This window comes from Podarcis cretensis (genome assembly GCF_951804945.1).
Source record: "Podarcis cretensis genome assembly, chromosome: 8".
Taxonomy (NCBI): Eukaryota; Metazoa; Chordata; class Lepidosauria; order Squamata; family Lacertidae; genus Podarcis; species Podarcis cretensis.
The window spans coordinates 9,541,874-9,569,097 of record NC_137177.1 but is presented as its reverse complement, the minus strand read 5'-3'; the positions used below and the strand labels follow the sequence as shown (position 1 = coordinate 9,569,097).

The 27,224-nt window shown below is 47.1% G+C and overlaps 1 protein-coding gene across 1 annotated transcript; it reads left to right on the top strand.

The window, feature by feature from the left end:
• Positions 1-162: 162 nt before the first annotated feature.
• HNRNPUL1 (heterogeneous nuclear ribonucleoprotein U like 1) lies at positions 163-26,592 on the top strand. Its single transcript, XM_079985851.1, is given in 15 exon segments — positions 163-428; positions 5,796-5,933; positions 6,972-7,218; positions 7,961-8,034; positions 8,189-8,328; positions 9,096-9,195; positions 10,243-10,355; positions 11,959-12,225; positions 13,199-13,321; positions 14,446-14,574; positions 16,836-17,004; positions 18,255-18,610; positions 21,227-21,451; positions 23,570-23,767; positions 25,449-26,592. Coding segments are annotated over 15 exon segments (2,586 nt in total). The 5' UTR covers positions 163-244; the 3' UTR covers positions 25,572-26,592.
• Positions 26,593-27,224: the final 632 nt, after the last annotated feature.

Below are 27,224 nucleotides of genomic sequence, written 5' to 3'. Positions count from 1 at the left end.
CGGAGGGAAAAGGGAGGAGGAGGAGGAGGAGGCAGAGGTAGGGAAGGCGCGGCCCAATCAGCGGGCGCCTCTCATCCCTCCCTCCGTCGGCCGGCCAACCGGAGAGGCCGGCGCATGGCTGGCGGGGCGCTGAGAGGGGAGGAGGGCGGCGGCGGCGGCCATTTTGAGCCGAGCCCGGAACGGAGCGCCGATGGCCGGGCAACCGCGACCCCGCGGCGGGGCTTGAGCGGGGGGCGGGGGGGATATGGATGTGCGGAAGCTGCGCGTCAACGAGCTGAAGGAGGAGCTGGGCCGGAGGGGCCTCGACACCCGCGGGCTGAAGGCGGAGCTTGCCGAGCGGCTGCAGGCGGCGCTGGAAGCGGAGGAGGCCCGCGGAGGAGCGCCGGGAGCGGGCGCCGACCAGCAGGAGCAGCTGCCGGACGGACATTGTAAGCGGCCGGGAAGGAGCGGGAGCCTCGCCGCCGGGGAGCGCCAGGCTGGGGGATCGGCATGGGGCCTCCCCGTGCAGCTCCGCGCTAGGGATCCGCTGCACCCGTTTCTCTCCTTCCCCGGGCGAGGCATGGGGGTCTCCCGGTGCAGCTCCGCGCTGGGGACGGCAGGCCTCCTGTTGCAGATCCGCTGCACGCGTTTTCTCCTTCTCCGGGAGAGGCATGGGGGTCTCCCGATGCAGCTCGGTGCATCCGCTGCCTAGGAAATGCACGTGGGCCTCTCGGTGCAGCTTCGATCTGGGATCCCGCTTCGATCTCGGAGTTCAGCCTAAGGACTGGCGACTTGGTGGAGCTCTGCTGCGGGGCTTTTCTTGTCTTGCAGCACAGACGTGCACGGTGCTACTCTGCTTTCTGGTTCCCTCTATTCTCCTTCCGCTGCGCAGCTACAGCTCTGTGCCTTTTTGGCATAGTTCATCATGAGAGAGTGTCCGGCAGGCGTGAGCCTCCCTGGTTCAGCTGCTCCATGCTTGAAGGGACTTCGGGGTCTCCTGGAGCAGCTCCAGGCTGGGGGACATAGAATCATAGAGTTGTAGAGGTGGAAGGGACCCTGAGGATCATCTTGCCCAGGAGTGTCCAGTAGATTATGATCTACCGGTAGATTCCGGGCTGATCCTGGTAGATTGCAGGATCCTTATCGCATACAAAAAGTTAAGGGGGGAAACTAAAAAATCTGTGCAATCCTCCCCCCCCCCCAAGCAACAACTCTGGGCACTTCCCTCCTAAAAAAACCTCAACTCTGGGCAATCCACCCACCCCACGCATACTCCTCCTCCTTCCAATGACAATGGGTAGAATGGTAGATCTCTGCACAATGGGTAGATCACTGCCGGTTTTTTTTATACTGGGAGTAGATCACAGTCTCATGCCTGACTCTAGTCCAACCCCCTGCAATGCAGGGATATGCAGTTTTCCCATACGGGGATCGAACCTGCAACCTTGGCATCATCAGTACCACAATCTAACCAACTGAGCTGTCCACTTGGACATAGTGAGGTGCTTTATCCTGAGCCAGGCCCACGGTCCACCTAGCTTAGTATTGTCTGTGCTGACTGGCAGTGGCTCTCCATGGTTCCAGACCAATGTCTCTCCAACTTCCTGCCTGAAGATGCTGCTGGGGATTGAACTTGGGACCATCTTGCATTCGGGGCAGATGCTGTAATAATAATAATAATAATAATTTATTATTTATACCCCGCCCATCTGGCTGGGCCTCCCCAGCCACTCTGGGCGGCTTCCATAAAAACCAAAAATACAGTAAAATATCACACGTTAAAAACTTCCCTGAACAGGGCTGCCTTAAGATGTCTTCTGAATGTCAGGTAGTTGTTTATCGCTTTGACATCTGCTGGAAGGGCGTTCCACAGGGCGGGCGCCACTACCAAGAAGGCCCTCTGCCTGGTTCCCTGTAGCTTTGCTTCTCGCAATGAGGGAACCGCCAGAAGGCCCTCGGCGCTGGACCTCAGCGTCCGGGCAGAATGATGGGGGTGGAGACGCTCCTTCAGGTATACTGGACCGAGGCCGTTTAGGGCTTTAAAGGTCAGCACCAACACTTTGAATTGTGCTCGGAAACATACTGGGAGCCAATGTAGGTCTTTCAAGACCGGTGTTATATGGTCTCGGCGGCCGCTCCCAGTCACCAGTCTAGCTGCCGCATTCTGGATTTGTTGTAGTTTCCGAGTCACCTTCAAAGGTAGCCCCACGTAGAGTGCATTGCAGTAATCCAAGCGGGAGATAACCAGAGCATGCACCACTCTGGCGAGACAGTCCGCAGGCAGATAGGGTCTCAGCCTACGTACCAGATGGAGCTGGTAAACAGCTGCCCTGGACACAGATTTGACCTGTGCTTCCATGGACAGCTGTGAGTCCAAAATGACTCCCAGGCTGCGCACCTGGTCCTTCAGGGGCACAGTTACCCCATTCAGGACCAGGGAATCCTCCACACCTGCCCGCCTCCTGTCCCCCAAAAACAGTACTTCTGTCTTGTCGGGATTCAACCTCAATCTGTTAGCCGCCATCCATCCTCCAACCGCCTCCAGACACTCACACAGGACCTTCACCGCCCTCACCGGTTCTGATTTAAAAGAGAGGTATTCTCTTTTGTAACAGCTGAGCTGCGGCTGTGTTTAGTACTCCTGCGAGAGTGGCCTGATGCAGCTCTGTGCTGTGAGCCTGTGTTGTTATTTCCCCATGAGAATCGCAGATGAGTCTTGTCTCTGGAGAGAAAAGCCAGGATGCTGGTTTGTTGACACCTGGCTTCCGTGCCAGTTCTGGGTTTCACCTAAGTTGTCTAATGTCTGCTGTGTCTAAATCTGGAAACAAATGGGTGTCATGTGGCTGGAGGAAATTTGCAGGGATGGTGGCTGTGTACTCCCTCTGCTCTCAGTGGCAGCATGCCCCTGAATGCCAATTGTAAGCAGGGAGAGCGTTGTTGCAGCACCTGAGTGCATTTGGGTGGCCACTTTGATGATGGAGTAGGTACACCTGGGGCCCTGATGTATTGAGGGTGCTTTGTGTTATTACAGTGGTACCTTGGTTCTCAGACTTATTCCGGTCCGGATGTTCGTTCCAAAACCAAAGCGTTTCAAAACTAAGGCGTGCTTTCCCATAGAAAGTAACACAAAATGGATTAATCCGTTCCAGACTTTTAAAAACAACCCCTAAAACAGCAATATAACATGAATTTTACTATCTAATGAGACTCTTGATCCATAAAATGAAAGCAATAAACAATGTAGTGTACTACAGTCTCACAGTCAATCAATCAGTAGCAGAACTGGGTTCCACACAGTCACAAAAACAAAACAAAAAAGCCACAAAAACAAAAAAATGCAAAATAAATAACAAAAACAGACAGACCTCAGCGTAACACTCAAAATGGAAGTGTGGCGCTCAAAACGGAGCAGGTTCAGCTTCCGAAAAAAGTTCGCAAACCAGAATACAGTGGTACCTCGTAAGATGAAAAACTTGCAAGACGAAAGAGTTTTTCGTTTTTTGAGTTGCTTCGCAAGATGAATTTCCCTATGGGCTTGACGAAAACGTCTTGCAAGTTTGTTTCCTTTGTCTTGCAAGCTTGTTTCCTTTTTCTTAAAACCGTGCATTCAGGGGGTGCAGTTGCGACTTGACTTCGAGGAGCAACTCATAGCACGCGGTGTGGTAGCCTTTTTTGAGGTTTTTGAAGACTTTGGTGATTTTTGAAGCTTTTCCAAAATCCATGCTTCGCAAGACGAAAAAACTCGCAGAACCAACTAATTTCGTCTTGCGAGGTACCACTGTACTTACTTCCGGGTTTGCAGTGTTTGGGTTCCAAGTTGTTTGAGAACCAAGGTACCACTGTAAAATTTACTACAGAAAAGCTATGTGCTGTTGATGATTCTGCTAGTAGGGCAGTTCCAGTTGAGTTGAGTTACCAGGTAGTATGCTGCTTTGAGAGTGCCTGGGGATTCAGCAGTGGCCTTCTCCATCCTCTCAAATACAGTGGTACCTCGGGATGCAAACAGGATCCATTCCGGAGCCCCGTTCACATCCTGAAGCAAATGCAATCTGCACGTGCGCAGGTCATGTTTCACCACTCCGTGCATGTGCGTGATGTCATTTTGACCGTCTGCGCATGCGTGCGCGGCGAAACTCAGAAGTAACGCGCTCCGTTACTTCCGGGTCGCCGTGGAGCGCAACCTGAAAATACTTAACTTGAAGCACATTTATCCCGAGGTATGACTGTAATGCTCTTGCCTAGGATAATAGGATGGCAAGCAGTTTGCCTTGCTGTCATGTTTGCAAACATCCCAACCCAGGCATGATTAGTACCATGGCTTGTCATCTTGTAAAATCTCTGGTCTGACTTCCGCTTGGAGTTTTACGAGTATGCATGCATTTGACCAATGAGTACAGTGTATATTGTGAAATATGAATTCTGGGGGCTGCGACAGGCAAACGAAGTGCTGTGATGAGGAATTATCAATCCTGTGTAAAAGTGGCTGAATATGCAGCGGGGATATGCAACTTGGTGCCCCTGCGTTTGTGCACTTCGGACTGAAATATGGGAGCTTCTCCTGCATGAAGCGAAATCGTTTTGTATGGTGTGGAGTGGAGGGTGTGTATGGCACCCACACCCACTGCTTTTCTTCCTTTCTCAGAAGCCCTGTATGCATGTGGCAAAATCATGCAGTGATGCTTTTCCAGGCTAGGGGCTTGAAAGCTCCTTTTCAGAGAGAAGTAAAATTTGCCTCCTGCAGAAAAGCTGTATGTGTGGGAGAAGGGGAGACTCAACACCTGCTTGTTCCCTGACATTTACAATTAGCCATGCAGCAAACGAATTACGCAAAGTGGTTTTCCTTCCCGGGAGGGACTTTCAGACATGAAACCCACTTGCTGCCTGCATCCTGAAATGGTACACTCCAGATATCTTCAGCCGCTTCATTCTGCTGATAATCTATAATTGGCATTTCTCAAACTTCTGAGTTCATTGATCCCTTGATGAGCATATGAAGTTGTCATCGACCCCAACCCAAATTTGTAGGAATATAAATGAAAGTCAAGGAAGATGTGTAAATATGACCAACATTTATCAATCCTCAGTCACCTTTAACAATCGTGAAATTTTATATATATATATATATATATATATATATATATATATATATATATATATATATTAAGTAAAACAAGTGAAACTAATATGTCTTATTAAATGTAGAGGTTCCTTGTTGACAAGGGATGTGAAATATGTACAGTGGTACCTTGGTTTACAGGCTTAATCCGTTCTGGAAGTCTGTTCTTAAACCAAAGCATTCTTAAACCAAGGCACGCTTTCCCATAGCAGCGGGAGACTCAGTTTACAAATGGAACAAACTCAACAGGAAGCGAAATGTGTTCTGCTTTCAAGGCAAAGTTCACAAACCAAAACACCTACTTCTGGGTGTGCAGTGTTCTTAATCCAAGTTGTTCATAAACGAAGCTGTTCTTAAACCAAGGTACCACTGTATGTATAGCTCCTGCTTAAACGTTTTGCATGATTGTAAACTTTCCCACCCCGTGGCCCTTTCAACCCCATGGTCTTTATTCGCCCCTTGCCCAGTCCCACCAATCCCAGGGGGTCAATATCAACCCATATGGGAAACCCTGCTATCCACTGAAACCCATCTTGTTTGTTTTGGTTGCCCTTGCTGAGCCTAGACCGCCACTCCAGCCTTCATCTAGCAGTCAAGAAACACTGGCACACATGTTTCCAACCTCCCCATTGTTTTTTCAAAGCTGGGCATAGAATGGAATAGCAGGCCTGACCTATGTTCTTGCCTTTCCCATTTCAAGATGGCACCCATGACAACACTCATCAGGACAACATGCAAGGATACCACCAGCCATACGAGCACTTCAGCGTTAAACAGGAGAACGAATCTGGGTACAAGAGGGGACCTATAGACCAAGATCATTCTGGCTTACATTCAGGTACAGTCAGGTGTTTTAAAAACAACAACCCCAGACCTTTGTCACGTACTGATCATCGTAATTATATAGGTAGCACCCCATTGACCTGGTGCAAAAGTTTTCAATAGCAGCTGGGATGTTCCCTTTTTATATATAACTTGTGTATTTACTTTTGGTGGTGGAGGAAGGTGCCCAGAGCGGTATTTCATATTGGCTGGTGAAATGCACAGCCTTATGGTGGACATGAATGCCCTTGAGACACTATAGGGATCACAGAACATCTCCATATATACAGCCACACATTGGTCTCTCGTGATAAGAGTCCCTGCCAGTGTAGCCCGAGACACCAACTGTCAATGCCTGATTTTTAAAAATCCGTCTTCTCCCTCCACCTTCCCCCCGGGTAAGTGAAAGGTAGCAATTTGTTTATTTGGGGTACAGTAAATGGTTGCATTTGAAGTCCACTGCTTCTGGTGGTGCTGCGCCTGCCTCTTCTGCCACATAATGCGCTGTTTTCATGAGGGGCTGATCTCCCCTCCCCTTTCAGCTATGCCCCAGACTCCATTCTGTGGATTTTTATCCCCAGAGAATTCACAGAGCTGAACTGCCCTCTTGTTTGCATATCCACCACTCAGTTAACTTATTCATGTCCCGTGTTCTGCTGTGATGTCGGAGTGTAACAGAACTTCAGTACATAACATGGGAAGTGGGTGGGTTGTTTTATCTAGGGCAGGCATGTCCTAAGTCTGTTTTGGGGGCCTAATCCGGCCCTCCGTTCAGTTTAATCTGGCCCCAGTGGCAGTTTATTCCCTGGTGTAAAAAACAAAACAAAACCAACTTCAATCCTAAAAGCTTAACAACTTTGGTCGGCCCCTACTTCATCAAATCTGGCCCTCTGAAAAAAGTCTGGACACCACTGATCTAGGGGATTGGTGGCTTTGGTTCTGCCTCGCAAGTCCCAATGGCAGTAATAGCACTTCCTTCCATGCCCATAACTTGTGACCTCAAAATAAAGGCTTCCTTTCCCAATTAAATGTGTTACATTTTGTTTGAGTGTAGAAATGAAGACAGAAGTGAAGCAAGAGGAGCCAGCCTCCGGCTATAACATGCCAGCTTCGGGTTACAATGCACCTTCCTCGGGACCTGCGTCTAACTACAACACTTCAGTTTCTGGCTACAATGCACCCCCTTCCAATTACGGCTCTTCCGACTCATCCCAGCCCTGGCAGCAGCAGCAGCAAGGCCGCAAGAGGCCAGCTGAGGAGTCCCGGGCGCGCGGATATTACGAACACCGAGATGATAAGAGGTGCGTTCAGGCAAGTCTTTACGGGCGGCAGCAACAGGGTGGAAATTAACCCATGGGTGCCATTGAGATTGAAGCAGATACGTATTGCATCTCTCAGTCTAGGAAGTGCATTCTTTAACCTTTGTGGATTTGAGTAACTCTCAAATGATGCTGTATATCTGGCAGAATTTATAACATTTTGAAAAGTAGGATTTTAAGAGTGGCTGCTTCTTGACTGATACCTCAGTCTTAAATGCTGAAGTGGAAATAATGCTTAATTAAAATTTATGAAGAATCTGAGTTGGATGTAAATCCTGATTATATGTAAACACATTGATCGTGGGTCAGTGGTAATTGTTAAAGCAATCTGATAAAGGAGTGTAGTTTTCTCTGCCATCTGCTGAGTTGGGTTTGGGGAATCCAGATTGGGAGGGTTTGGAATAGGTAGATTAGTTTTGGCAGGGTGATCATTTAGATCATGGCTATTTTGTCTGAGAGAGTGAAATTCTTGTTCCATCTCTTTAGGTCTTTGTTTATTTGGCGCCACAGGGGCTTGTAGTTGTGGAGGTGTAATTTATTGAGGTTTGTTAAAGCAATCTGATGATCCAGAATTTGTTTTTAGCAGTGCCTTTAGTGACCCAGGGTGGGAACCAGCTTCTATGCATTTGTCAACGTGTGCTCCTTGCGAGCTTCCCTTGCAGATTGTGTCTTGAGCCCATGAAGTGGGTTTATGGGGCCTGCATTTGCTGTCACTCTTTTCCAGGGGCCGATCTCCTCAGCCACCTGCTGAAGATGACGAAGAGGACTTTGATGAGTCACTGGTGGCCATTGATACATGTGAGTTTCCTGGGTGGTAGCAGCGTGCCATCACTCAAAGCCTCCCTTTTCTGTGAACTTCTCAACGTGCACTGGGAAAAGGGGGTGTTGGAGGGGTGGTAGCAGCCACTGCTGTGCGTGTGCTTCTGACTTCTCCTTTGGCTTTGCCTTCCAGATAATTGCGACCTGCATTTCAAAGTTGCCCGTGACCGATACAGCGGCTACCCTCTAACCATAGAAGGATTCGCTTTCCTGTGGTCAGGTGCCCGAGCCACCTACGGGGCAAGGCGAGGGAGGGTCTGTTACGAAATGAAGGTAAGGGAGCCTGCTTCTTGGTTCTAGAGTTGCTTGGGGGCGGGTGTTTGCTGCATGGATAAAGACAGGCAAGCTTGTGAGTATTGATACCCACTCGTGTTGTGCTTTAAATAATACTGGGGCAACTCATAGTGGCTCAAGTTCCTTGATTCTGCCGCATGTCTATTCCCCACCCCCTTGCCACCAAAAATTTTGCAAAAACGTTCATTTTTTCCCCCTAACGTACAGTGGAACCTTGGTTTTAAGTGTCTTGGAAGCTGAACGTCTTGGAAGTCGAATACTGGAAGTAGTTGCTTCCATTTTCAAACGTGCCTCAGAAGTCAAAAAGCTTCCGCTGCATGTTTTTCAATTTTCTCAATGGATTTTACCAACCGCCCATTGCTCCTCTGTTTTCAAACATTTCGGAAGTCGAACAGTCTTCCGGAACCGATTACATTCGAAAACTGAGGTTCCACTGTATTTGACAGCTAAATGTTTCCTCGGTATCATTAACAGTTCCAGCTTGAATTTGCTCTGGGTTTGTATCTTGTGCTCACTCATAAACCTCTCATGAAAATAGCCTTGCTTTGAAACAGCGGCAAACCCTTTGCAGTAAGTGTGCATCCCCAGATTGCTGCCTTCACCCATTCTTCGAGGTGTTCTCCGTAAACACACGTTATAGTGTGTAGAACAAACTCTTTGTCTCTAGACATCCCCCCTTGTTCTCAAGAGGAAAGCTGCGACTTCAAGATGTCTCATGACTGGGATCCCTGTCCTTTTGTCCTCAGATTAACGAAGAGATATCTGTCAAACATCTTCCTCCCACTGAGCCCGATCCTCACGTCGTGCGCGTTGGGTGGTCGCTGGATTCTTGCAGCACCCAGTTAGGTAAGAGAGACCGTGCAGCTGCTGAACATGGAGCCAGAGCTCAGGACATGCACCCAACTCGTAAACATCATTTCCCAACTATAGTCAGTTGGCTACATTAATTATTATGCACGGGCACTGTGGCGTTTGCCTGTTCTTTTGGAAATGTCTGTACAGTGGTACACCTCGGGTTACATACGCTTCAGGTTAAAGACTCCGCTAAGCCAGAAATATTACCCTGGGTGAAAAACTGTTCTTCAGGATGAGAACAGAAATCATGCTCCGGTGGTGGGGCAGCAGCGGGAGGCCCCATTAGCTAAAGTGGTGCTTCAGGTTAAGAACAGTTTCAGGTTAAGAACAGACCTCTGGAACGAATTAAGTACTTAACCCGAGGTACCACTGTACAGGGTGAGAGAAAGGGTTAATAGGTAGACCAATAGAAAAGCCCAGAGGCAGAGCCTACCTGTTTTTAAAAGGCTTAGCCAGAGGTTTAGACAGTTGGGAAAAAGCAGTTGAAGAAGCAGTTGGAAGACAGATGGAAACAGAGAGACAGTTAGTGCAGTTGGTTCTTGTGTGAGGGGAGGTAGGAGAGTTAGAGACAGGACAAAATGTGTTTGCAATAAACTACAATCTTCGTTGTTAACTTGAGAACCCGACTGAGACTTAGTGTTTTACCGGGGAGAACCTGGTTGGTGGCAGCGGATTAGTGGTGTACAGGTCAGTAGTCCGTGAGGCGACCGGGGGCTCTGTACGAATGCCACAGGCACCTTTTTAAATCAGGCAGCAAAGAAACAAAACAAAAACCTGCTTTATTTAAATCCTTAAATGAAAAGTTACTACTGTAGCCACAGGCAAGTGCCATCTTAGAAGAGTACTTCTCCAGCCCCTCTTGATGTAGTCAAACAAATGATATGTGAAGCTCAAAAAACAGCATGCCGTTTCTGAAACAGGAGTCCTGGGGTGAACAGGATCATGTCTGGTCGGCAGGCTGCCATGATAAGGAATCTCCATCTCTCTTTGCAGACAACACTGCATTTATGTTTCTGCTGACTTCTTTTGTCTTGCTAGGTGAAGAGCTTCACTCCTATGGCTACGGCGGCACAGGGAAGAAATCCACCAACAGCAAGTTTGAAAATTACGGGGAAACTTTTGCAGAGAACGACATCATCACCTGCCTCGTTGTGAGTGCGGCTCGTGGTCCCTTGGAAGTTACGTTTCCGCCTCTTGCGCAGATGCGTAATGTCCCAGACGCAATCAAATTGTTTAAATGCGCATGTGATCAGAGCGCATGTCATGGGGGGCAATGCTGAAGCCGTCAATGTTTGCATGGGTTGACAATTCTAACACTGGGGAAAGGGAGAACACCAAATATTTAGGTCAAGGGTGGCTAAGTTATGGTCCTCCCCAGTGCTGCTGAGGTACAGGTTTTTAGGTAAAGGTAAAGGTACCCTTGCCCGTACGGGCCAGTCTTGCCAGATTCTAGGGTTGTGCGCTCATCTCACTCTATAGGCCGGGAGCCAGCGCTGTCCGCAGACACTTCCAGGTCACGTGGCCAGCGTGACAAGCTGCATCTGGCGAGCCAGCGCAGCACACGGAACGCCGTTTACCTTCCCGCTGGCAAGCGGTACCTATTTATCTACTTGCACTTAAGGGTGCTTTCGAACTGCTAGGTTGGCAGGCGCTAAGACCGAACGACGGGAGCGCACCCCGCCGCAGGGATTCAAACCGCCAACCATGTGATCGGCAAGTCCTAGGCGCTGAGGTTTTACCCACAGCGCCACCCGCGTCTCTCGACAGGTTTTTAAAGGTTTTTAGTGTAGTCTAAAAATAGACTTCGCATATTTTTGCCCCTAGCAACAAGTTTTCTCCCAGCAACAGGGTTTCCTTAGCAGCAGACTTATTTTTTAGACATGTTCTGAAGGAGAGATTGGGGTTGGGTTGTTACTCTGCCCAGATGACTGAAGAGCAGAGAGGAGGAATATTTCACTGAACACAATTTTACTTTTCCAAGCACAATTCAAAGTATTGGTGCCGACCTTTAAAGTCCTAAACAGCCTCGGTCCAGTATGTTTGAAGGAGTGTCTCCACCCCCATCATTCTATCCGGACACTGTGGTCCAGCGCAGAGGGCCTTCTGGCGGTTCCCTCACTGTGAGAAGCGAGGTTACAGGGAACCAGGCAGAGGGCCTTCTCGGTAGTGGCGTCCGCCCTGTGGAACGCCCTCCCACCTGATATCAAAGAGAAAAACAACTACTAGACTTTTAAAAGACATCTGAAGGCATCCCTGTTTAGGGAAGCTTTTAATGTTTGACAGACTATTGTATTTTAATATTTTGTTGGAAGCTGCTCAGAGTGGCTGGGGAAACCCAGCCAGATGGGCGGGGTATAAATAATATATTATTATTATTATTATTTATTTATTAATCCTTAGACCAGTAGTTGTATAAGTTGTAATGTTAATTATTTAAGTCGAACTAGAATTGGTGAGGTGTTTATTCCCACACGGGAATTCACCAACAGATGAGCTGAACTGAGAGAGAAGATTCTGGAAGAGTTTTTGAGTGACTCTGCTGACTGCAAAAGGAACCCCAGATGACTGGCATAGTGCACTGGCACCATTCCCATCAGCCCCAGTCAGCACGGCCACTGGCAAGGGATGTTGGGAGTTGTAGTTCAGCACCCCCCAGAGGGCCACAAGCTAGCCACCTGTGCTGCAATGGGCAACAGCTACAGTTTATTGCTTTGGAGGTCGTGCACTGGCTTCTAATTCCTTCCTTGTTCCTAGGACTTTGAGTGTGGCGACGATGTTGAAATGTCTTACATGAAGAACGGGAAATGGCTAGGGGTGGCCTACCGGCTGCGGAAGGAGGCATTGGGTGGCCAGGCACTCTTTCCTCACGTCCTGGTGAAGAACTGCGCTATCGAGTTCAACTTCGGCCAGAGGGAGGATGCCTTCTTCCAAGTCCCGCCTGGGTTCACCTTCATCCAGCATCTTCCCTTGTCAGAGCGGGTTCGGGGGACAATTGGACCAAAGAGCAAAACGGAATGTGAGGTAGGTGGTGCCTGAAAGCCAGGCTCCCATGCACAGAAATTGTGACCTGTTCTTTTGAACTCATTTCCCTGCTCACGCGAGTTGGCGGATCACATGAACAGAGCCTTTCCTTGCAAACAGTGTTGAATGAGCCAGATGTTCAGCCTAGCACAGGGGTGGTCAACCTTTTTATACCTACCACCCACTAATGCATCTTTCTTGATGGTAAAATTTCCTTACCACCCACCAGTGCTCGATGGAAGGAGGATTCAGCTTGTGCTTCCCACCTAGAATCCTGAAACGCCCACTAGTGGGCGGTAGGGACCAGGTTAACAACCCCTGCTCTAGCATAAAGGAAGTTTGGGGGAGATTGGTCTCTTCCGCCTCAGATTTCTCAGCTTTTATTATTGTTATTTTTAGGGGCATTTAGAGATGAGCAGAATCCTAGCTACTTTAGGTTTTATTACTTATAATCCGCCCCTCTGACTGTGTTGCCCCAGCCACTCTGGGCAGCTTCCATCATAATAAAAACACAGCCAGACATCGAAAACTTCCAGATACAGGGCTGCCTTCGGATGTCTTTGGAAAGTTGTGTAGTTGTTTATCTGTTTGACATCTTAAAAACCTTATAGCGTTGAAAACAGGCACTGGGAATAGAGATTTTTTCTTTCTTTCTACGCGGCTGTCATCCTGATGGTGTTTTTCTCATTTGGGTGCTTTTTTACAGCTGTTTGGTGCCTATCTTCCTGGGATATTAGATCCTGCTGTAGCCCCAGTTTTCTTCTTTTGGAATGAACTCTAGCTGGGCTAGGGAAGGTTAGAAGCCTGTGAACATCATGCTGAGTGAAGCCGTGACCACAAAACTACTGAGTTTTGACATCAGCTGCACTACACAATCCTTTATTTGTAAAGTGGGAGTGTTGGCTCACTCTTAGGATCTGACTTGTGCACTTTAATATGTGGTGTGCTAAGCTGACTGCTGCATGTGTTTCAGATTTTAATGATGGTCGGGTTACCTGCAGCTGGGAAGACCACGTGGGCCATTAAGCATGCTGCAGCCAATCCGTGCAAGAAATACAATATTCTGGGAACAAATGCCATCATGGACAAAATGAGGGTAAGGTGGAACGTCGCTGGCAGCATTTGGTGTGATTTGCCTTACACTCCTTTCTTAGTTTGCTGGCTCCTGGTGCAAGAATTACTCTCCATGTACCCATTGTAAGTTTGCATTTCTTGGTATAGAATGTATTCATCTTATGTGTAGAGATCTTTCCTATTCTTAATAAATCAAGAGGGTTCTGGAAGTTTCTCTGTGTGAAAGAAAGCAAGAAGGTTCCTGATGTTCGAGTTATACCTACAGAGAAGCTAGTACAGCTGGTTTAAACTGGTTATCTTACCTCTTTCTGTGACTATAAAAGTAGGGCCAGAAGGAGCCTGGGCTTCACTTTCTCTTTCTATCTCTTTTCCTTCTGGTGTGGTGTTCTGTATGCTTAGTGTTAAGGTTTTTACTTATTGTAAGTTATTGTAAGTTTAATTTAAATCTGGATTTCTTATGGACAGTGCCATTCTTGAATGTACTGGATATGTGACCATTGTTCTCATTTGCCTTCAGTAGCAAATGAGATGAAATATTAATTGCCTCTGGTCTACTGTGGGGGAGATCCTGCAACGTGTTTAAGTTTTTACTCTGCTAACTATATGTTGGAGTTCTGCTCTGGATCATTAGTCAATAGAATTTCATGACACCCATTGCATCATTCATTTCTTTTCCTGCAGTGACAGTATCGCTGTCAGACCTTGGGCACGCTAGGCGGATCAAATCTTTCTGATTTATAGTAGCTAATATATATGTATATATTTTTAGAAAAAGAAAAAAGCAGTGGAATGCTAGTAGTATGTGATCACAAAAATGCCCCATCTACATTTCTGTTGCAGTTAGTGGCAGGGCACTTTCATTATTTCAGATATGCTATATGCATGCCAAGTATTGCTATCTACAGCTACTCCATCCCTTTCCAAGGTGAGATTTTGAACGGAAGCCTCCCAGACCCATTGAACGGCTCTTTTCTCCTTTCGGGACTCTGTAAGCTTTTGCGGACAAAACATTTGAGTGTGATGCATACGTCATGCCGGTCCTGTAGTGGCTAGGGCTTATGGGAGTTGTAGTCCAAAACAGCCAGAAAGCTAAGCCCATTCATTTGAGGCCACCCTAGAGATATTAAGCAGCCTGCTTTCCCTCAGGTAATGGGACTCCGACGCCAACGCAACTACGCTGGCCGCTGGGACGTGCTCATCCAACAAGCGACACAGTGCCTGAATCGCCTGATCCAAATCGCGGCACGGAAGAAGCGAAATTACATCCTGGATCAGGTACGGAACGATTCCTCCCTTGAGCAGTTTCTCTGTCTACGTCTTTTGAAGACGCCCCACTACTCCAAGCAGGGCAGCAAACGGATCGTCTTCCATTCACTGCCGGAGCTGTTTAACAAGCATTGTGCACATGTGTGTGTATTGCACCAGGAATTTTAAAGGCATGTATCCCTGCCTTTCTTCCCCTCCAAACCTGTCACATGAAAACGAACCTATATAGTAAACAGCAGCTGTTAACCACATTAATCAAGACAGCAGATTGTGCTTTAAAATGGATGCAGGTAAGACGGGAGTTGAGCTGTGGGGTTTGGGGCTTCTGAATATAAGCTAAGGTAAGTGCATGAGAACCAGGTTGGTGACTTTTGGGAAGACCCCAAAGAGCCTGGTTCTGAGAAACAAATGGCTACCTTGCTTTTGCACAACATGCAAGCAGTTGGGTCAGATCAGGCTTAAAAGGAAGAAGACAAACTTTGGGTTAAAGTGCTTCTGCCTCCCCACCCTAGTCTTTGTTTCGAATTCTGAGCAGCAACGTGTTCTAAGTAGCACAGCGAGGAATTCTTAAAAAAACAAAAAACACCTTTCACTAGCGGCACAGTACTAGAGTTTACACTTTATCAGTTTGTGGCAGCTTCTAGCACTTTGTCATGGTGCTTGGGTTTAAAATGGGGATGGGGATGATTTTGATAATATATTATTTATATGCCACCCATCTGACTGGGTTCCCCTGATCACTCTGGACGGCTTCCAGCAAATTAAAACACAATACGACATCATACATTAAAAGCTTCCCTGAACAGATAGCAGTTCAAAGATGCCCAAAGCCACGTATACGTAATACTCCATATAGCTACCATGTAGCTGAAATATATATAGAAAGGGAATTAAAATTGGCCTGTGCTGAGGCTGATGGTAGTTATAATCCAAAGCATCTATAGGGCACCAGGTTGGGGAAGGCTGGTTTAATCCTTTCATAGGAAAATCACTAAGGCGGAAGAAGGCAGTGGGGAGGTCAGCCTCAGATTTAAAAAATCTTATTGTGTAGGATCCTGCTTGATCAAGTGGCCTTTTCTCCTTTTGTGATAAAGGGTTTTGATAAAAGGCTTTGATTTCATTTCACAAGAGGCTAGGTCTGTTGACAGCCATTAGCCACGATAGCTAAACTAAACCTCTGTGTTGGCATTCAGCCCCTCCCTAAGTTTCAGGAGAGGGCTGACGCCTTCACCCACTGCTAGTGAACTTTTGGGAAACATCTGGCGGGGGGAGGGGTTTGCCATCATTGGAAACAGTGCTAGATAGTGGGGTAGGGGAGCTGAAAATAATGTCAACATATATCACGTCTGGCAACCAGCGCATCTCTTTGGTTTCAGATAATAGGTAAGCGAGTATAAAAAGGGACACAATTTTTCACGGCCCTCTGGCAGCTATGGTGGCTGATTTACCAGAAATCCATTATCTCCGGAAGTGTATGCTCGATTCTCGACCAAACCAAGCTTCCTGGTGTATGTTGTGCTTTAGGGGGTCTTAGTTTGATGGGAAATGAGTACATGCTTCCAGAGTTAACGCTAAATACATTGCTTGAATTTTTGTCCTGGGCTTTTTAGATTCATCTACCTAGGTACTACCTGAAACCAAAGGGGCACATTGGTTCCCAGATGTGAAATTTTGTTCAGCTCTCCCACCCTTCTAGGAATAGATGGGTCTTTTGATTTGATTCAGCAGGACAGTTAATGTGTGGCTGCCACCCCCAAAAAGGACCTAGAGGTCAGAAATGAAATGTGTGTGTGTTTTTAACCAGCCTGCTAGGTTTTATTAACTCTAGCGCTTGGGTGACTGTACCTCAGAGGCTTAAATATCACATCTAAATGGATGGGTCCGAACACTCCTTTTTTGCCACTTGTGTTTAAGCTGTCCAAATCTGCGTTTTTAGCTTGTAAATTGCCCCCTTTCCCCCTGAACAAAGCAGACTCTGTTCTGTTAGCCTGGCACCCCAGGAGATCTCATTTGAATTGCAAACGGCTGCAAATTACTGGTGTGTGTTGCTGTTTTTATCCTTTAAAACTGTGGAGGAAAGCCTTAAAGGTAGGTTAGTAGTCAGGGGACGACTCCCAAGCGGGTGTCGCACACAGACAGTGATCCACGCACATCCTTCTGTATCCATGGGTGGGTGAGGGATCGTTTAAAAACACTGACAGACATTGCAACAGACTTTGACAAGTAATGGCCTGATTTTATTTTTGCCTCTTCTTTTTTGCTGTTGCTAGACAAACGTTTATGGATCTGCCCAGAGACGAAAAATGCGCCCTTTTGAAGGTTTCCAGCGCAAGGCTATTGTAATTTGTCCTACGGATGAGGATTTAAAAGATCGAACAGTAAAACGCACGGATGAGGAGGGGAAGGATGTGCCGGATCACGCAGTGTTAGAAATGAAAGGTAGGATCCTAGAGGGGGGAACCCCCATCACTTTCCTCCGCAGGACCCAGGTGATAAGGGGAGATACCCAGCATGACCGTGTGCATCGTTTGAGGATTTCTTTAAAGTGATCCCTTAGATCTTTCCCTTTTGGCTTCCTTCCATCTGCTCTATCTACCCCATAGTTATCGCTTCATCTTCTCTGCCCTCCCAGAGATGCCGGAGATGCCCACGCACACGGCTGCTGTGGGAGAGGATAGATGCAGAAGGCACATCACGCCTCGAGGCGGTGTTTATCTTGGTAGGCTCACCCCCTTCAATATCGGTCAAAACCAGCACACACAAAGCCCCCAAACGAGACAGCCTGCGCCACAACTGCTGCCTTTGAATCACTGGAACTCGAGGGTCAGGGGTTTTGCACATTTTCTTGGAGGCAAGTCCCTGTATGTTCAGTGGGACTCGGCTCCCCAAGGAAGTGTGATTAGAAATGTAAGATTTGGCGCTTTTCCGGTGGGAATCCTTTTCCTGCTACGCCGGAGCTGGGTAGCCTTTGCCAGAGTGCCGCAGGCCTTGACATAAAGGCAGCCAAAATCTCAACGGAGCAATATTCAGTGAGAATATCGTGTGACAGATGGGTAAAGCCCCTGCTCAATGGTTGCCCCAGAACGGGAAAACCGGTCCTTGCAGCAATCCTGTGTTGCAAGATAGGCAGAAATGGGCTGTTGAGCCATGTGGGAGGTTTGATCCTGGCTCTCCAGTCTCTAAGGATGAGACATGCAGCACTGGCAGCTGGTCTCCCCAACTCCCAAGTGGCTGGATTAATGTAAGGGGCTATTTATAAAGTAGTGTGTGGGATGGAGGGGGCCATAACCTCTCGTTCTCTCATGCAATCAGACAGATATGAGGTCCTGCACCAATGGGATCCTCTGCACGAGACCAGTGGGGCACCCCCCTGACCGTAACCTGGCAGGAAGGGAGGAGCTAATCTCTCTCATGCCATTCAGTTGAGATTCTTTCATTGCCGGGGTTTGGACTAGATATCCCTCGAGTTCCCTCCTGGCTCTATGATTCTATGCATCAATGCTTTTGGCTTATTGCTTCTGCTTCCTCAGCGTTTCCCACTTGTTCCTTTTTTCCCTCCTGTTCTTCTCTCCTGGAGCCCTGGGACGCAGCTCCCGCTCCCTCCCTTTTGCCCCCCTCTCCTCTTCCACTCGGCTTTTCTCCACCGGGGACTGACGCGTGCGTGTGTCTGTCTTCTCCCTCTGCGCCAGCCAACTTCACACTGCCGGAAGCCGGCGACTTCCTGGACGCGGTGGTCTACATCGAGCTGCAGCGGGACGAAGCCGAGAAGCTGGTGAGGCAGTACAACGAGGAAGGCAAGAAGGCTGGCCCGCCACCCGAAAAACGCTTTGACAACCGCGGGGGAGGCTTCCGTGGCCGTGGAGGCGGCGGCGGAGGAGGCGGCGGCGGAGGTGGCTTTCAGCGCTTCGAGAACCGAGGTCCGCCTATGGGCAACCGGGGTGGCTTCCAGAATCGAGGAGGAGGAGGAGGAGGCGGTGGCGGTGGAGGAGGGTTCAGAGGTAGCGGCGGAGGAGGAGGAGGAGGAGGAGGAGGAGGTAAGCCGACCTAGTAGACCCATTGCATGTGGGAATGTTTGTATTGTGTGCTAGATACCCTGAAAAGGATTCTGTGAGTAGGGAAAGCTGTTTCGGGTCTCACCTTCATCATAAACTTGGTCCCTGTGCAGTCATACAGTGGTGGGGGGGAGTATTTGATCCCCTGCTAACTTTGCCCGTTTGCCCTCTGACGAAGAAATGACCAGTCCATAATTTTAATGGTAGGTTTATTGTAGCTGTGAGAGACAGAAGAACAACAACAGGAAAACCCCCAGAAACCCAGAAGACAAAAGTCTGAGAAATACTTTCCCCCCTCACTGTACCTCTGAGCCATGAATGAATGTATGATAAATTTGTACACCACCCTATACCCATAGATCTCAGGGCAGTTCACAATATAAAAAAGACAAAAGGACACCTTTTGATGAAGATTGATATATAAATCTTGTAATGATGAAAATAGCGTTGTTGCAGGATGCTAGCTCTGGCGCCTGCTCGAGAATATTCCCAATCCAGTCGGTCACCACAAGGCAGGGCTGAGATAATCACAAACAAGATAAGAAAAACCCCAGAGATCCGTGGCATAAAAATAGGAGCGAAAGAATATAAACTGAAAACATATGCAGACGATCTTATGCTGTCCTTGGAAGAACCAAAAGAGAGCGTCGGCAAAGTGTTAAAGCTACTAGAGGAATTTGGAAAATTATCCGGATTTAAATTGAACAGAGCAAAAACCAAAATAATGACCAAAAATATGGAAGAAGAAACCAAAAACGATCTTGAAAGTCAAACTGGAATTAAAATAACTAAAAAAGTAAAATACCTTGGAATCTGGTTAACTATGAAAAATATAAATCTGATTGAAAATAATTATAAGAAAACATGGAAAGAAATAATGAAGGACTTGGATACATGGAATAGAATACATCTCTCGTGGTTGGGGAGAATGGCGGCGATTAAAATGAGCTTACTACCTAAATTACTCTTCCTATTTCAGAATATACCGATAATTAGAGGAACCTCAATATTCAAAGAATGGCAGAGATTACTTTCTAAATTCATTTGGCAGGGAAAGAGACCAAGAATCAGATTTAAATTGCTCACAGACCAAAGAGATAGGGGTGGCCTTGCGGTTCCAAACTTGAGGTTATATTATGAAGCTGCATGTCTTTGTTGGGTAAAAGACTGGATTGTCATCAAAAACAAAAATTTGTTAGATCTAGAGGGGTTTAATCTAAGATTCGGTTGGCATGCCTATTTATGGCGAGACAAGGGAAGGGTTCATAAAGGTTTTTCTAATCACATTTTCAGAGGGCCACTGCTGGAAGTGTGGGAAAGGAATAAAAAACTGTTGGAGCAGAAAACGCCCTGGTGGTTATCACCAATAGACATTTTAACAATTAAAAAATTAAATATAGAGGGGGAAAGATGGACATATGAAGATTTACTAACCAAAACAGAATCCGGGTGGAGGATTAGACCTTATGAAGAAATAAAAAGCAAGCTGACTGGCTGGATTCAATACCATCAAATTAATTCAATGTGGAGGGAAGATAATAAGATCGGAATAAATGACAAGAAATCTAGATTTCAGATTGAAATAATAGAAAGTAAAACAAAATTATCAAAAATGTACCACCAGTTGCTTGAGTGGGACACCAAGGACGAGGAAGTAAAGGATGTGATGGTGAAGTGGGCGGTAGACCTAGGGTACAACATAGAGTTTGACAAATGGAAGGCATTGTGGTGTAAAGATATGAATTTCTCAGCATGCACGACACTAAAGGAAAACATGTATAAGATGATGTACAGATGGTACATAACGCCGGTAAAACTACATAAAATGTATAGAACGGGCGATAAACTGTGTTGGAAATGTAAGAGCAAGGAGGGTGAATTCATTCATATGTGGTGGACGTGCGAGATTCTCAAAAAAAATTGGGAATCCATCTATAATGAATTAAAAAAAATTCTTAAATATACGTTTGTTAAAAAACCCGAAGCCTTCCTGCTGGGGATAATTGGTAAGGATATCAAAGAAGAAGATAGAACCTTTTTTCAATATGCAACGGTGGCCGCCAGAACCCTCATAGCACAGTACTGGAAAACACCAAAAATCCCGACACTAAAGGAGTGGCAACTTAAATTATCCGATTATTTGGAGCTGGCTAAATTGACACAGAAAATAAGAAATTAAAGAAGTGCAAAATTTAACAATGAATGGGATAAATTTAGGATATATATGGAAATAGAGACAAGGGGAAAATCAAAATGTTGATCAGAAACACATATGTACTTATAGAAATCACAGTAGGCATGAGATAACGCTTACTACGTAAAAAGTTTTATTAAGGAATAGACACAGCAGATAGATAAACAAGATAATAATTTCCGAAATCGAGATAAAGGGAAATCAATGTCATTAAAGTTGTATGTATTTCATGTTTTTGTTTTTTTTCTCTTTTTCTGTTTTTTCTTTTTCATTTTGTCTTTTGTATGTTTGTGAAATATATTTATGTCAAAATTTAATAAAAAATTAAAAAAAAACAAAAAACAAGGCAGGGCTGTAAAATACTGGCTTTAGCCTGACCTCCCACCTGTGGCTTCTTCATCCAGGCTTCAACAGGGGCGGTGGTGGTGGCGGCGGCTACAACCAGAACCGCTGGGGAGGCGGAAACCGAGACAGCAACAACAACAGCCGGGGCAACTACAACCGGAGCAACCAGCAGCAGAGCAGCTACAGCCCGGCGCGAAACCAGAATACGTACAAGAGCAGCAGCAACATGCCCCCCGCGCCTGCGCCCGCCCCTGCCCCAGCGGCACCTCCCAGTACTTACAACCCAGGACCACAGGTGAGGCGGGGGGGGTGTGCCTTCTGTTTTGGGAAACACAGAAACCTTCCTTGGCTAAAGGGGGAGGGGAAAGTTCCTCAGAGAGCCAGTGTGGTGTAGCGCTTAAGAGCAGTGGACTCATAATCTGGGGAACCGGGTTCGCTTCCCCGCTCCTCCACATGCAGCTGCTGGGTGACCTTGGGCCAGTCACACTTCTCTGAAGTCTCTCAGCCCCACTCACCTCACAGAGTGTTTGTTGTGGGGGAGGAAGGGAAAGGAGAATGTTAGCCGCTTTGAGACTCCTTAAGGGGAGTGAAAGGCAGAATATCAAATCCAGACTCTTCTCAGCCCAAACTGTCCTATAATACTTCTTTATTCATTTTATGTACAATCTTTACAACAGAAGAGTTCACATCCAAGACAAAACAGTATATAACAAAACCTTGAGTCTCATATTTTCATTTGTACTGATTCTTCTCAGATTCCCCCTTTTTTACTATTCCTTAATATTTGTCTCCTCCTTTTGGTTCCTTATCCTTAATCTCTTAGGTCCCATATATATATTTAACAATTTTTTCAGTTAATGCCCTCACCTCCCTCCTGCTAAACCCATTGCTTCCCTTCACCCATGTGCGATCTTCTTTACATACTGTTGTTTTTTGTTGCGTTAACAGCTGTTTATAATTGTTGTTCCATATTTGTTTCAATATCATCCTATAACCTTGCACCCTTTAAACTATTGCATATTAGTTTTAGGCTCCGAAGCCAACTCTTTTCATGTAATCCTTTACGCATTCCCACGCTTTGTAAATTTTTTTATTACAACAGCCTCTAATTGATGCTGTTAACTGTCTGCTCCTCTTTTTTCTTCTGCTTGTGCCGTCGCAAGCAAGTCATTTTCTCCTCCCTGTGTCTCTGGGGCAGGGGCAGCCAATGTAGTCCCCTCCACAGACCGTGGACTACAACTCCCATCGCCTGCAACTGTTGGTCATGCTGGCTGGGGCTCCCCCCCCCCATTCTAGTGCAAGGGATGGCCAAGCTTCAAGGCTCCTTAGTCCACAAAAGCTTCTGCTGTCATTATGCTAGCAGCTCCTCCTCTGATGGGGATTCAAGGAATGAGCAGCACAGCAGGCAATAGGCATGTCCTTTGGTCTGCGGCAGAGTGGGCTGCACACGGAAAGGCATAGGAGCAGTGGCTGAGGCCAGGGCAGGTGGGACCCATCTACCACTCTAGTTTAACTGCACAGTCCTGTGCATGTTTACTTGGAAGTGAGTGCCATTGGGTTTCAATGGGGCTTGCTCCCATGTAAGTACACCTAAGACCCGGGGTCAGCAACCTTTTTCAGCAGCTGGCTGGTCCACTGTCCTTCAGACGTTGTGGGGGGCCAGACTTTATTTTGAAACAAACAAAAATGAACGAATTCCTATGCCCCACAAATAACCCAGAGATGCATTTTAAATAAACGCACCCATTCTACTCATGTAAAAACACCAGGCAGGCCCCACAAATAACCCAGGGATACATTTTAAATAAAGGGAAGGCAATTGGGCTAGATCCAGCCCCCGGGCCTTAGTTTGCCTACTCATGCCTAAGACGGTAGCCTTAAATAGGCTTGTGTTCCCTCCCTGAGAATCATAGTTCTGGGCGTACGAACTTGGGGTCCTTTGGCAGGGAGTTTACTGGCTGCATTTCCCCAAAACTGCATTTTGATGGAAGGCACATTAGCGAAACTGGGAAAGCAACAGAGAGTTTTAGAATCGCTTTCCGTGGTGAGGAGGGAGTCCCTCCTTAGGTGGGTTTGGACATTGTCAAGGAAGAAGTTTGTAGGTGTGTCGTGGTGACATGCGGAGGAAAGGGGCAGACAGGGTGTGCCAGTGTCAAGAGTATTGTGTGGGACTTTTTAAAGCGAGGTGCCTGCCATGGTGGTGGATTTTGCAGGTGCAAAAAAAGAATGTCGGAGCCCTTGAAACGAAAACAACCTTTTCCCCATAATGAAAGCTCCGGGACAGGAGGGTGTCATTTATCCCAGGGTATTCTGTGTTCACCAGGTCTTCGCTTGCTTCTCTCTGTGGTTTTTTTGGTTCGTTTGCATGGGTTAGAGCACAATGCGTAAACCGCTTCCTTTGTACCCTCCGCAGCAGAGCTACAGCCAGCCCTACAACCCCCCATCCAGCTACAGCCAAGGGGGATATGCCCCGAGCTACAACTATGGGAGCTACAGTGGTTACAGCCAAAGCTACAGCCAGCCCCCGCCTGCACCAGCTCCGGCCCCGGCCCCAGCCCCAGCCCCCACCCCACCAGCCTACAATCAGCCCAACTACAACCAGTACCAACAGGTGAGTGAGAAGGAAAATCTGGGAGCAAGTTCCGTTCAGCTCAGCAGGGCATACCTCTGTGATGCTATCTATAGGATTGCACTGTTAAATGTCTCAGCCTCACTTCCATAAGCTCCTCTGGGAGCCTTTTTGGCTTAAAGAGCAGGGTGAAAATGTTGTTAGACCATAATAACAATGAGGCAGGTTAGGTGCTGGAAGTTTCATATTTTATAGCAGCTCCCCCCATTGTGGAGAAGGGATGAATTTGTTGCTTTCATGTTTCTGGGAAACTGCTCGGGGCATTGTGGCATCAGGTGTATTGGACTGGGAAGAGCTGGGGCTCCAAGCTCTTGCTCAGCTAGGAAGTATTTCATTTATTGAAGCTTCACAGAATCGCCAGGTTGGAGTGTTGCTCCATACCCTGGCTGGGAGGTGGGAAAGAAGAGAGGGACCCGGAGGTCGAAAATGAAAAACGTGGGTGCAAGGGGTGTTTAGTGCAGTGGTGAAAGTCCTCCACACTTAAACCAAGAGATATTCTGTGGCCTGTATACTTTAGATGAAGCTGCTCAATTCTGCTTTTGTATAGTTCTGTATAAGTTTTGTATAAGTTCCCTGGTGGATTAGTGGGACACAAGTGGTGCTGTGTCTAAACCACTGAGTTTGAATCCCCCCAACGGAGTGAGCACCTGTTGCTCTGTCCCAGCTCCTGCCAACCTAGCAGTTCAAACGCACACCAGTGCAAGATAAATAGGTACCGCTGTGGTGGGAAGGTAAACAGCATTTCCATGTGCTCTGGCTTCCATCACTGTGTTCTGTTGCGCCAGAAGCAGTTTAGTCCTGCTGGCCACATGACCTGGAAAACTGTCTGTCGTCAAACGCCGGCTCCCTCAGCCTGAAAGCGAGATGAGCACCACAACCCCATAGTCTTCTTTCACTGGACTTAACCATCCAGTGGTCCTTTACTTTTTTTTTACCTAGTGGGCTGCAGTATCTGGTATACCCCCTCCCCCTCCCCAGAACTTTCAGAACCAGATTAAATTGTGCTTCATCTGCCATACTTTGGACAGGTTGCACAGCTCAGAACCTTGGCTCCCCAAAATGCAGAAGGCTTCCCTCTCGTTCCTCACCCCATAGCGATAGAGTACACATAGGAGCAAGCATACCCTTTTGGTTCTGCTTTAAGCAGAGAAGGGTTCATTTAGCAGCCCTCCTCAAAAGAGAGCTTGCAAGGGAAAGGTGGAAGAAAGATCAACCTTGTGTAATTTGAGATGCATCGACAGGGATTCTCCAACCACCCATTTATTTTAAATCAGGGCCTGGAGGCCTTTTTTCCACATATCCCAGTGGTGGGCAGAGACAGAAACGCAAGTGGGCACAGAGGGCTGCTAGCCTTGTACAGAAGGCTGTATTCCAGCCATGCAGAAGCCAGAGGTTTCTGCACACTCAGCAGTGCATTTTTATGGTTCCAGGACCTATTCCAGCCTGGCACAGCACCCCGGCAGGATTCACACCAGGGGGTGGGGGGCAGTCTGGGGAGAGAGGGCTGGCTATAGAGGCTTGGAAGGTTGCATTCACCCCGGGGTTCTCTGCCTCTGTTTTAAGTCATGCGTAAGAAATACCGGTTGGCGCATTGGATTGGAATCTTTCAGTTCTCCGGTGTCTGGATATCCGTATTGACAAGCCTTTTTCCTTCTCCCTGCAGTATGCCCAGCAGTGGAACCAGTACTATCAGAACCAGAACCAGAACCAGTGGCCCCCGTACTACGGCAGCTACGACTATGGGAGCTACACGGGCACCTCGCAGGGAGGCTCCAGCACTCAGTGATGGCAGCGCGCCATCCTCGGAGGAGGGGGGGGGGCGAGCAGCTTGGCTGCGCCGCTTTTGGCAAGTTTTTAAACTTGGCAGTGGGCATTTCTGTCTCGAGAAACCCAGAGGGGAAGGAGCCTCTTCCCATGTTTCCTCTCTGTAGTTTAGCCTTCCTCAACTTGTTGTGGGAGGAAGGGGGGCTCCAGGGGTTTGAGACTACAACTCCCATCAGCCCCAGCCCATTAGCTGGGGCTATTGGGACTTGTAGTCCAAAACCCCTGGAGGGTTTCCCCAGTTGGGGAAGACTGCTGTCGTTTCGGAAGGTGGCTGCGTTTTTACCTGTACAGCTAGAGGCATGCTTCCTTTCCTTTGTACCATCCCTCATGAGGAAGTTGCATTTATCCCTTTTCTCTCCTTGTTGAAGACAATTCTTTTTTCTCCTTTTTAAAAAAACCGATTCTGGACAAAGAAAAAGCTAGAATGTTCAGCCTTACATCCTTGTATTTTTGTAGGCCCAGATCCACCTTAGCACTAGCCTTTCCACAGTAGTTGGGTGGGTGGGTGGAGTTGTGCAAGGGGCCCCTCTTAGGATTTTACCACCACACTCTCTCTCTCTTCACCCCCACCTCGCACAGGTCTGCTAGTGATCATAAATTCCAAGCATTTTGGAAACTCTTCCTGCAGTTCAGTGTCACCCGTCTTTGAGGTGTTTTTATCTTGTCTTTTTCTGCAAATAACTATTAAAACTGGAGGGAGAAGAGATGGCTGTCTTATGGCAATTATGACCTTTTTTTTTTTTTTAGACTTTTATGTAACTTTTTACCGTGGGTCAGCAGCTGTTAATATTTTCATCAAGGTAACAATTCCTTTTTGCTCAATACAGGAGAGAAGAAAACAAAAAGAGGGGGAAATCATCTTAAATGTGTAACTTTTTATACAATGTCTCAGTTTCTGTAACTTTGCACATGCTTTGTGTTGAGTTGAATTGTAACAGCTTTTTGTATTTGGATGAAAAAAAGAGTGAATATTGAACTTTAAATCTTTGTTTGGTGTCTTGTGTTACCTACACCCCCCCCCCTTCTCACTGAAACATTTAAAAGCTATAACCTGCACACGGAATTCCTCTTTTTAAATATAAAAACTTTTAAACTGAAGTCACCCATTGATGCAGCACTTCCTCGTTTGGGGTCCCTCATTGATGTCATTCTCCATCTCAATATCACCTTGGATATTTTGTTCAGAGGACAATATTAGGACCCCAGTCCTAAATTGCTCTTAGTGATCCCCCAAATAGTATAGTTCTCCGGCTTTACTTTTGTCCCTGTCAGGAGCAGGCCAGCAATAAATCACACGAACCAAGGGACGTTAATTCTTTATTAGAAGATATGGTGTAATGTGAAAGCAGAGTGAATCTTGGATTTGGCTGGCTTCCCTAGGGCCCAGGGGAGCGAGCTCAGATCTCGGAGGATCCAAACTATACAGTCAACAAACAATTAGTGAAATATACCCCACGACATTGCTTTTCTATGGAAATCCACAACTAGAATGCTGACTTGGAACATGAATTTGGAACATTATGGAACAGTAACTTGTTAAAAGACTGAAAGACCGCTGTGCCATAAATCTTAAAAGGAGAGTTGGCGTGTGTTGAAAGAGTTGAAAGACTCTTTA